Consider the following 11,628-nt stretch of genomic DNA (forward strand, 5'->3'; position numbering starts at 1 on the left):
GGTAGAGGGCGCTCATCTGCAGAAATATCACCGGAAGCTCGCATGTAAAAGACAACAGGATAGCCTGCCTTGAAGTAGCAGCCATTACTCTAAAGAAATACAAACAACCCACAGTTTGTTCATACTTCTCCCCTCAAATTGAGTTATATTTAGTACTACATTGACCTAAGAGGGTGACATTTGATTAATTCGGGAGAATGGGCAGGAGCAGGAGTCGAACTCCTCCGAGACGAGGTAAGAAGCTAACTATAGACGTTCGCTAACATTAACGCCAAGTTACGTAGCTAGCTAGCTAGCTAAATCATCAGAGGCTTTAGCTAGGTTTTAGCTTCAATTTTATCTTCTTTTACACTGGGAGAAAATAAATATGCATATAACAAGATGATAATGAACTTATTTTATTACCCTAATACAGACTTTACACCTTAAAATGTGACGCTTAATGTGACGCGCTATGTATAACGTTAGCATGATTGTCGCCTTCCTACGTTGACTAACGTTACACGTTCCTTAATGTAGTTATTTACGCTAGCTTAGCTATTTAAAATGTTTAACGTTATTGTTATGATAACACGTTTTAAAAAGCAATGTAATTAACTACTGTGTGTCGTAGTGACTGGGTTTTGGAGTAATGGTAGGCTGATTATGCGGAGGCTAACGGAAAGTTCTAGAAGCTATCACAGATACTTGGTTGGTCTTTGTAGTTGGTGTGTCAATAAATATTAAGATAGATATAACAGATTACAAAAACATCAGATATTATCTGTTTCAATAGACATTATTTCTTCATCCCTGTACACCATTTGAGACTGACTTCTGATTGATGTTAATGGTATCATTTTGTATCTCGGGTTTGACATCCAAAATATTTATGTAAGAAATTTCAACTAAAGAAATTACAAGTCCTGAAATCTACTAATTAAACAGAAGTAAGCATGTGATTAAAAAACAAGCTGGTTGGCTAAATTAAACAACAAAGACATAAAAACATTTAAAAGAATATAGATATAATGATGATGTGTGGACTTGTATGTGTGAGTGGTTATGAGAGACAGGAAGGCCAAACAAAACGTCAGACAGTTAATTTTTGACAGAAGTTGACTGAACTGCAATGTGGATCTACCTGGTCATAGCTGTGCTCCCCTGTATCTGATAGATAATTGACAGAGACCAGTACGGAACATTGGAGGGTGTTGATATTTATCTTGTATTACAACCCTGTACGTCAAAATTAGAATGGAAAAATTCTAGACAAGGCATCAGAAGGGAAGCTGGCTGGCGCAAAATTAAATAATAATGAAAATAAAAACACAAGTTTGGTTACTTATTTATGTTAAAGATTGATAGGATCTTGAGCTCTTTAAAGAGAGGGGCTGAATGGTCAGTCCTGCTGCTAAATGTGGCAATTCTACAAAATCTTTTGTGCAAAGTATGTCTTATGGAGGAAGGTGGGATAAGAAGCTCCCCAAATAATATTGCAATGATTTTTAATAGATTTAGAAATCTTATTGCAAACTAAATTATAGTGTAGGGTTAAGTCTACCAGTTATGCTGACATAGTGTCCACACATTTGACAGTTTTTTGAACCATGTTGCAGAGAAGTGCAACAAAGTAAAGAAGGGTATTTCTCTAATTCTCTCTTTTAGAGAAGAATGTGAGCGTGTGGATGCCCTGTTTAAATCCCCCAGTTTACTGCTAATGTGATTCTGTTTCCTCCTTCCCTGCAGAGAGAAGGCGTTCCCGCTCAACTTCAAGGGAGCGCGAGCGAAGGCGGAGGGAAAAGGAACGCACTCGTTCTCGGGATCGGGACCGCGAGCGGCGGAGGAGTCGCTCACGATCTCCTCACAGGAGACGTTCAAGGTGAGGAAACGCGCAGTTTTGGAAATCTGTACGGTGTTTTCCCTCGCTTTGTTGAAGACTTGGGTGCACGTAATTGGCGGTGGGTTTCGGCGTCCTTCCTCAAGAAAATGTGACGTTTTTCAAATAAAAAATAAATGCAATTTCTCCATACATTTTATTTCTCTGTGTTTTTTTTTTTTGTCTCTTTATAGTCACTTTGTCTCTTTTTCGGTCACTTTTGTTTCCTTGGGGCTTGTTTTGGGTCTCTGTGGTCATTTGGCGTCTCTTTTTCACATCATTTTGGACCATTATTATCACCAAATTTGTGTCTAAAACGTTGTAAAAGCTAGAGCAGATAGTAAATAAATAAGACTCAAAAAGCTTAAAGATAAAACTTGCTACAGAAGTCCAACCACAGTCATTAAATCCGGGAAAAGTCTTTTAGCTGCATTCATTAGCTTAGGTGCTGCCCAAAACGGCTCGGGTGCTGCACCTCAACCCTACAGTGGTGTATGGTATTTCTCCTTCCTCAAAATTATTTGGTGTGTATGTATACACACACACACATACAGTATGGCTGCAGTAAATTGCCAAAGCCAGTTAATTGTCAGAGAAAAGCATTGTCTCTTGAAGTGTTTGCATTGCATTTCTGCTATTCTTTGCCCTTTTGAGAACAAGCAGATCTATCTGCAAGCTTTTTACACTCGCACAAACCATCCACAATATTAATCACTGTGTTGTCTGTCATTTGTGTTCCCTCCCGCAGGTCTCCCCCCCGACGTCATCCCTCCTCCTCCACCTCCCCCTCTGATGAGGGCAAAGACGCTAAGGACAAGTCAGCAAAGCCCATTCAGATCTCGGGTATTAGATTATAGAATATGAACATATTTGCTGTCTTCGCATTACCGAGTCCAACCTTAACGTAATGTCCCTGTACCGACTGTATCTGTTGTACTGTTAATGTTATGTCTCAAGTTCAAAACCGTCATGTTTTGACAGAGGAAGACATGGAGGGCAAAACAGAAGAGGAAATTGAGATGATGAAACAGATGGGATTTGGGTCCTTTTCCACCAGCAAGGTAAGGGCACAAGCCTGTCCTACGTTGTGCAGCCACAGGGAGGTGCAGTTTATTTGCAATAAAGCCCATTGCATTCCACAGCTGAACTGAAGATCCGCACACGGCTTGTTTGCATTCATCTTTGTGGGCCTGCTCAATTGTACACATGGTGAATACCCAACGGTATCGGAGTAGCCAGGATTCACAGAAAAATTCTGACTATGTAGTGGTCACTAGTCACATTTTCCTTTTTTTAACAATGCTTTTTTGATGGTATGAGGAAGGTCATGCCACTATTGCAATATTCATCATCTATAGACAAAAGTTCTTATATTGTACAAATCTATATTTACAATAACTTTTTTCTGGACAACAACTAGCCCTCCATGGCTAACTTCACAATTAATTTACATCGTATAGGGTACGTGCAACTGCTTTACGGTAAAATTCTTCCACTGAATCCTTTTTTTTTTTATCAGATTCTCAGCAGCTCGAAAGTGTTTCACAGTGAAGCAGCTGTAAATGTGATGATCAAAGAAATGGTGAGTTAGCCACGTAAGGGGATAATGTAGAGCAAGGTGGTCGTTATAGCAAATACAACCCCCGACAGGGTGATGAATAGAATGGAATACGTTTTATTGTACTGGACAGCAGCTGTCCAACGAAATCTTTCCGCATCTCGCCCTCAGTGGTACACAAATAAAATGACAGTACCCTTATAAAGGCAAACGACACGGTGTCGCCACGTGGCATCTTATCGCGAGAACGTGCCAGAGATGGGGACTCGAGTCTGAGACTCGGACTCGAGTCGCACAAACAGCAGACTGCAGACTTGACTCGGACACGACCCAAAAGACTTCAGGCTTCTGACTTGCGACTCGACCCAAAAGACTTCAGACTCGAGCTTCAAGACTCGTCAACATGTTTTCATGCAATTATTGCTTTTTAAATTTATTCAAGTTATTTCTATTTTCTTTTATTGGCACATATACGTTGGGGACACGTATGACGAGCTGCATGTCCCCTGCCCTTTGCCATAATGTGCAACGTAATGGATGCGTTATGCCTTATGTGACACCAAGTCCTCCCGGAGTTGTGCCTTTTGTCATTAGTTTTGTTTTCAATAACTTGGTAAATGGTGACTGTAAGCCAACCGCTACATGTTAACGCATCCGTGCGCACTGTCACCTGTGCGGAGACGCTGGCCTCATTAACCTCTCCTCCTCTGAGTCGGGTCTCCCTCACGCTGGACTCAGTTTTACTGAGCGTACTAACACTTAAAAAATAAATGGCATTACATCAATGAGTTCAAACTGCTTGTTGTGCGTAATTTGGACTGACACTGAGATGCCTCCTTACGCCTGCGGGTTGTGGGGGGGAAAACTCTGACTGTTGTTTGTGCATATGCACCAAACAGGAGTTCGGAGTATTCGGCCTTCTTGGAGACCTTGACTGGAGTCCTGCATGGGGCTCCAGTGGGGGACTCCATTGTTCTGCTTCTTCTGGACTTCAACGCGCACATGGGCAATGATGGAGACACCTGGAGAGGCGTGATTGGGAGGAACGGCCTCCCTGATCTAAACCAGAGTGGTTGTTTGTTGTTGGACTTCTGTGCTAGTCATGGATTGTCTATAACGAACACCATGTTCGAACATAGGGATGCTCATAAGTGTACCTGGTACCAGAGCACCCTAGGCCGAAGGTCAATGATCGATTTTATAATCGTTTCATCTGATCTGAGGCCGTATCTTTTGGACACTCGGGTGAAGAGGGGCAGAGCTGTCAACCGATCACCATCTGGTGGTGAGTTGGGTCAGAGGGTGGGGTAAGACTCTGGACAGACCTGGTAAGCCCAAACGTGTAGTGCGGGTAAATTGGGAACGTCTGGAGGAGGCCCCTGTCCGACAGACTTTCAACTCACACCTCCGGCGGAGCTTTTCGTGCATCCCTGTGGAGGCTGGGGGCATCAAACCAGAGTTGACAATGTTCAAAGTTTCCATTGCTGAAGCTGCGGCGAGGAGCTGTGGTCTTAGGGTCTTAGGTGCCTCAAGGGGCGGTAACCCACTAACACCGTGGTGGACACCGGTGGTCAGGGAAGCCGTCCGACTGAAGGAGTCTTTCCGGGATATGTTATCCCAGAGGACTCCGGAGGCAGTTGCAGGGTACCGAAGGGCCCGAAGAGCTGCAGCCTCTGCCGTGAAAGAGGCAAAGCAGCGGGTGTGGGAGAAGTTTGGAGAAGACATGGAGAAGGACTTCCGGTTGGCACCAAAGTGCTTCTGGAAAACTGTTCGCCACCTCAGGAGGGGGAAGCGGGGAACCGGGGAACCATCCAAGCTGTGTACAGTAAGGATGGGACACTGTTGACCTCAACTGAGGAGGTAATAGGGCGGTGGAAGGAGCACTTTGAGGAACTCCTGAATCCAACTAATACGCCCTCTATGTTAGAGGCAGAACTGGAGGATAACGGGGGATTGTCGTCGATTTCCCAGGCGGAAGTCACTGATGTAGTCAAACAACTCCACAGTGGCAAAGCCCCGGGGATTGATGAGATCCGTCCAGAAATGCTCAAGGCAAGGCTCTGGGTGTGGAGGGGCTGTCCTGGTTGACACGACTCTTCAACATTGCGTGGAAGTCTGGAACAGTGCCAAAGGAGTGGCAGACTGGGGTGGTGGTTCCCGTTTTTAAAAAGGGGGACCAGAGGGTGTGTGCCAATTACAGGGGTATCACACTTCTCAGCCTCCCTGGTAAAGTCTACTCCAAGGTGCTGGAAAGGAGGGTTCGGCCGATAGTCGAACCTCGGGTCGAGGAGGAACAATGCGGATTCCGTCCTGGTCGTGGAACAACGGACCAGCTCTTCACTCTCGCAAGGATCCTGGAGGGAGCTTGGGAGTATGCCCAACCGGTCTACATGTGTTTTGTGGATTTGGAGAAGGCGTATGACCGGGTCCCCCGGGAGATACTGTGGGAGGTGCTGCGGGAGTATGGGGTGAGGGGGTCTCTACTCAGGGCCATCCAATCTCTGTACGACCAAAGTGTGAGCTGTGTCCGGGTTCTCGGCAGTAAGTCGGACTCGTTTCAGGTGAGGGTTGGCCTCCGCCAGGGCTGCGCTTTGTCACCAATCCTGTTTGTAATATTTATGGACAGGATATCGAGGCGTAGTCTGGGTGGGGAAGGGTTGCAGTTCGGTGGGCTGGGGATCTCATCGCTGCTCTTTGCAGATGATGTGGTCCTGATGGCATCATCGGCCTGTGACCTTCAGCACTCACTGGATCGGTTCGCAGCCGAGTGTGAAGCGGTTGGGATGAGGATCAGCACCTCTAAATCGGAGGCCATGGTTCTCAGCAGGAAACCGATGGAATGCCTTCTCCAGGTAGGGAATGAGTCCTTACCCCAAGTGAAGGAGTTCAAGTACCTTGGGGTTTTTGTTCACGAGTGAGGGGACAATGGAGCGGGAGATTGGTCGGAGAATCGGCGCAGCGGGTGCGGTATTACATTCAATCTATCGCACCGTTGTGACGAAAAGAGAGCTGAGCCAGAAGGCAAAGCTCTCGATCTACCGGTCAATTTTCATTCCTACCCTCACCTATGGTCATGAAGACTGGGTCATAACCGAAAGAACGAGATCCAGGGTACAAGCGGCCAAAATGGGTTTCCTCAGGAGGGTGGCTGGCGTCTCCCTTAGAGATAGGGTGAGAAGCTCAGTCATCCGTGAGGAGCTCGGAGTAGAGCCGCTGCTCCTTCGCGTCGAAAGGAGCCAGTTGAGGTGGTTCGGGCATCTGGTAAGGATGCCCCCTGGGCGCCTCCCTAGGGAGGTGGTCCAGGCACGTCCAGCTGGGACGAGGCCTCGGGGAAAACTCAGGACTAGGTGGAGGGATTATATCTCCAACCTGGCCTGGGAACGCCTCGGGCTCCCCCAGTCGGAGCTGGTTAATGTTGCTCGGGAAAGGGAAGTTTGGGGTCCCCTGCTGGAGCTGCTCCCCCCGCGACCCGACACCGGATAAGCGGACGAAGATGGATGGATGGATGGATGGACTGAGATGCATGTTGTTCTGTAACTGGTGAGGCGCTGCCACTATTCTCTTGATTTCCACTTTGACATTAGACATTTTTTTTTTAATGAAAGGGACGTTATATTTAGCATATATCATCACAGGTAACAAGCTAACCATCGCAAAGTGTTGTGCTAATGCTAGGAACAGGCACATTGTATCTTTATAGTTGTATCCATATGATGTGACAGACTTAAGTTAATATTTCACCAGGTCCGAGGGCTAGAGGGATGTGTTAAGTAGACCCCATAAAGTTATCCCACAACTGATTTTAATACTGTACTGTCTGGACATGCTTTGAATTCATAAGATTTATGGAACAGATCAGATGGCCAGAGACTTGAGACTTGACTTGGACTCGTGGCAAAAGACTTGAGACTTGACTTGGACTCGAGCTCAAAGACTTGAGACTCGAGTTGGACTTCCAAAAAATGACTCGTGAACATCTCTGGAACGTGCCGTACTATTGCGAGAATGTCAAGGTTGGGTTTGGAAAAGGCTTTAGTAATACAAAAAAACGAAAAAAACACAACGGTGACCAACGTCACACGCTTGGAAAACAAACGTTTGGGTTTAGGAAAGAAACATTGGGGAAGGCTTTAAAAAAAAAAAAATTAACAATAAAAAAAAAACAGTTGACAAACTCCACATGCGGGATGCAATCCTGGCTCTCCTGGGTGAGAGGCCTGTGTTTTACCCATCCGCAGACTTACGTCCTTTACTACTCGCTATGGTGAAAAGTCACGTAATGTAGGTCAATGGTGGCCGAACGGAGTTGATAAACATGCTAAAAAGCGTTTTTTTTTTTTTTTTTTGAACACGCAAAAACTGCATACGAATTGGCGTGTCATACATACGCCACTTTATGAGATCAGTTTGACATTTGTTTTTGCAGAAAGACTGCTATTGCACCATTATTTGTTAGTGTTCAGTTCTTTTATGGCACATGGGTAAAAACTGTTCATTAGTCTGGATGTGCGGTAGGGGTGCACAATATATCGACTCAATATCGTTATCGCGATATCACGTTGCGCGATATTATACAGGAAGTCTTGCGATAATTACGCGGTATTTTGTTTACGTTGCATCCCGCCCGACATGTAACCAAAGAGTATAGAAGCAACGAGGAGAAACTCAATAGAACATTGTGTTGCATTCAGTCCAAGATGGCGGAGCTGCACTCAATAGACTGTTCCATTGCAAGCTGCAGCACAACGTTCTATTGAGTTTAGCCTCTTGTTACGTCTACACTCTTTGATGCACCTCTTGAAAAATACACATCACTTGGTAGCGTTGCAATTCCCCGACTCATTTCCTGGTTCTCCTTCTCCATAAACAACATGAAATCAAGGAGAGGGTTAACTTCTCCTGCTCCAGATTTTCCACCGTGTTCAGAAAGAACAGGGGAGACACTTTGGTTCTCTCACTATAACGTTGGAGTCGCTACTCACTCCGAAGAAAAACGCCGTCACTCTCTCACTTCTTCCTCGCTCTATCACACACACACCGGCTGGATCGACTCACACACAAGCGGAGAAGTATAAACAAACATCAGCTGCGTGGAGTGCCTTATTTAGGTGTCACTTAAATGCCTGCGCTTCTCTCTGATGATCCGAAAACGGACGTTAGAGGGAACTCAACTGAAACAGCAGTGATGTGTTTTCCCATAACTTTGGTAATTTTACATATGTTTAAAAATATCGAAATTAATATCGATATCGAAATATTCATTATCGATATCGCAATATCACATTTTTTTCAATATTGTGCACCCCTAATGTGTGGGCCTTCGTGGAACGGTATCTCTTCCCAGAGGGCAGCAGGGTGAAAAGGTGATTGGCTGTGTGGGAGGATGCAGAACTGAAGGGGTTATAGTCGCTATAATGACTGCCTCGCTCTACATTATCCCGCTTAGTACACTGCTACTTACCAAATAAATCAATAATTTGACACAAAATATTGATTTTTACAAAGAAGTTTATTGATTTCAAAATGATTGTATTGCTTCCGCTAAAGGAAATAGTCTGTTCCGTCTCTACAGTTTAACATAAAATCTGTAGCTGTTTAAAGCTACCACAGTATCTCCTCCTCCTTGCTTGGCATCAGACTGTTGTGTGTGCCGACCTTGTTCCAGCGACGAGCCCCCCAGCGAATACATTTCTGGCAAAAGCCAGGGTGCGGCCGCATTTTATCCCCTCTCACAGGCCGTGGTAGTAGCCGTATGTTTTACCGTTAATGCGAGAGTCGGGCTGTGATTGGGTGCTGCCCTGCTATCCCTAGCTATCGGGACAAATTCCTTGAACCAGGTGAGCTAGTGGGCTATCAAGGCAGCTCTCGTGGTTGTTACAATTCACATTAAACTGAACATTTCCGTTAGGGATGCACCGAATCCAGATTTTCGGGGTGCAGCCGAATATTGAATCCACTGGTTAAGATTCTGCCAAAACTGAATACCGAATCCTACTCCCATCCTGAGTCCATGGTCTGGTTAACACCAGTTTTTAGCTGAGACTGTCCTTCCTTTGCCGTACATAAGTTGCTGCATTTTGGCTGCTGTCTGTAGATTCCTTCTCGCACAACTCGTATTCTTTTGGATGTTTCATACCAAATGTTGTGTATTGTTTAGGGTCCTTGTCACCACGAGACAAATCGGCGTTGCCAATTGAACATGCAGCTGGACTTGAACGGCCTTCTTTTGACTGAGTGTACTGCCAAACTACACTTTTCCTGCTCACGAGTTCCATTTTCACTTTCTCACAGCCTACTGCATTGAACGCTCCACCTACGTAAACACCTTCCCGTAATCAACGGCCGCGTCATTACGTAGACCAGCGTAGCGCGCGCAGTACAAGCGTAGGGTTCGGTTCTGTGGGAAAAAAATTCAAGGTTCAGCAAAAACCGAACCCCGTCAAAAAGCCCAATATTCGTCCGAAGCCTTGATTCGGTGCATCCCTAATTTCCGTTGATGGTGAAGTGAGATTAGGTGAATGGGACTTCTTCGGGAATATTTATGTTGACATTGTATAGTATTTTCTTAATTGTTCATTTCAGTTGTATGCTTATTGTAGTTTAGAATGGATTTGCAATGGCTTCTTTTCCAAATGATCCTCACAAACTAGTGTGAATAAAAGGAGCAATGGTCAAGCAAAGACTACTGCATCTTGTAAATTAGTAATCTGTCACTATTTCACTTGAACTGTTAATATGATTATTTGTATGTGAGAGGCAGTAACATTGTTTTCAAACAGGGGAGGAAAACTGATGGATCGGTCAATGCCTTTGCTGTCAATGTGACCATGAAGAGAAAATACAGGTACGTCAGCAAAAATAAAACCCAAATGTTTCCAATTGCGTAGAGCTGTTTGTTGGTCGTGCAGCAGTGCTGCATATAGCCACAGCCATCTTTTGGAGTTGTTTGATAAGCCCTTGTTTATATAGTGATGATTTTGAAGTTATTGTTTGATGTTGTCGGACAGCTTGCTGAGTGTCAACTTTTCAGTCCTCTCACAGTGAGCGCTCTCCGCATCAACCTCTGTTATTGCCTAGCCAATCACCTCTGCAGGTGTTTCTATGCAGAGATCCCGGCTCTCCCATTGGTGCTCGATGATGTAATCTGCAAGTGTTGCGAGGGTAACAGTGATGTAATGTTTTCTTATATATTTTTTTTTTCTTCATTTAGGCAGTACATGAACAGAAAAGGTGGATTCAACAGACCACTGGACTTCATCGCGTGAAAGTATCAACAACTCATTGTGATACCTGAGAAGCTTACCTCCGTTCTCCCCGTAAAGTATAGGATGATATAGTGGTATTTCTTATTATTTCAAACCTGTTTTATGTTATGCAACAATTCTGTTTATACTGTTTATACTTTTTTTTTTTTTTTTGAGGGGAGAAAGTCTCCTATCAACTGTCTGAATATTGATAGGAGACACAATGCATTGAGTTTTATGTTGTTGAAGTGTGTAGGGTTGTATTTGAAATAAAGGCATTTTAAAAATGTGTGGTTGTGGTCCCAATTATGAAAAATAAATGAAATTTAAGGCAATTTTGCATCCGATGGGCAGGATCATTTTCTGATCTATAATTGTCAATGTTTTTAACACTAAGATTTAACATTTCTAAATTGATGAATGTGATCATAGTATTACTCCAGTGCAACTGACATTCTAAATATAACTTATTCTACACGTAGATGTATTATTTGGTTATGCATTAGTTGTTGCTTGCAGGTTTTTCTGGTACGTACCAAATCTTTTTGGTACCTAAATCTAATTTGGTATTTTCTACAAGCATATACTTGTTTTATTTTATTATTTAAATTTTTTTTTTATTCAATTATTAAATTTAGTCCTGGACGGAGGACGTCTTCCAGCAGATAAACCTATTCAATGTTGTCTAAATCCAAGGTGTTTTCCTGCTTTAAAATGGGCATCCGTCTCATTTTGAAGCAAGCTTTTTTTTTTTTTTTTTACTGACAACAGTGTGCGTGCGCCTGCGCTGCTATATGCTTTGTGATAGGAGAAGCGAGGGACCAATAATAAAGAGGACGTGAATCTGGCCAATACGTGTTCGCGAAATAAGACAAACAACAGCACGGCAACCAATCCTTGTCATACACCGCGAAACAGCATGGCAGAGGGGTGTGTCTTCTGTCAGAAGCGGGCGTTGTCACTTTAGC

At 44.1% G+C, this 11,628-nt stretch overlaps 1 protein-coding gene across 1 annotated transcript; it reads left to right on the top strand.

The window, feature by feature from the left end:
- The first annotated feature begins 4 nt into the window (after positions 1 to 4).
- snrnp27 (small nuclear ribonucleoprotein 27 (U4/U6.U5)) lies at positions 5 to 10,828 on the top strand. The gene is made up of 6 exons (XM_028578204.1): positions 5 to 234; positions 1,729 to 1,861; positions 2,607 to 2,701; positions 2,840 to 2,919; positions 10,196 to 10,260; positions 10,627 to 10,828. The coding sequence occupies exons 1-6, from the start codon at positions 198 to 200 to the stop codon at positions 10,679 to 10,681; spliced, it is 465 nt and encodes a 154-aa protein (XP_028434005.1). The 5' UTR covers positions 5 to 197; the 3' UTR covers positions 10,682 to 10,828.
- The last annotated feature ends 800 nt before the right edge of the window (positions 10,829 to 11,628 follow it).

This window comes from Perca flavescens, chromosome 5, assembly GCF_004354835.1.
Source record: "Perca flavescens isolate YP-PL-M2 chromosome 5, PFLA_1.0, whole genome shotgun sequence".
Lineage (NCBI taxonomy): Eukaryota > Metazoa > Chordata > Actinopteri > Perciformes > Percidae > Perca > Perca flavescens.

Bases quoted from the DNA above. Each gene is read 5' to 3' on its own strand.
- snrnp27 (XM_028578204.1), top strand. From the start codon at position 198: ATGGGCAGGAGCAGGAGTCGAACTCCTCCGAGACGAG. The intron at 1,862-2,606 runs GTGAGGAAACGC...TCCCTCCCGCAG, and splicing joins CCTCACAGGAGACGTTCAAG to GTCTCCCCCCCGACGTCATC. The intron at 10,261-10,626 runs GTACGTCAGCAA...TTCTTCATTTAG, and splicing joins ACCATGAAGAGAAAATACAG to GCAGTACATGAACAGAAAAG.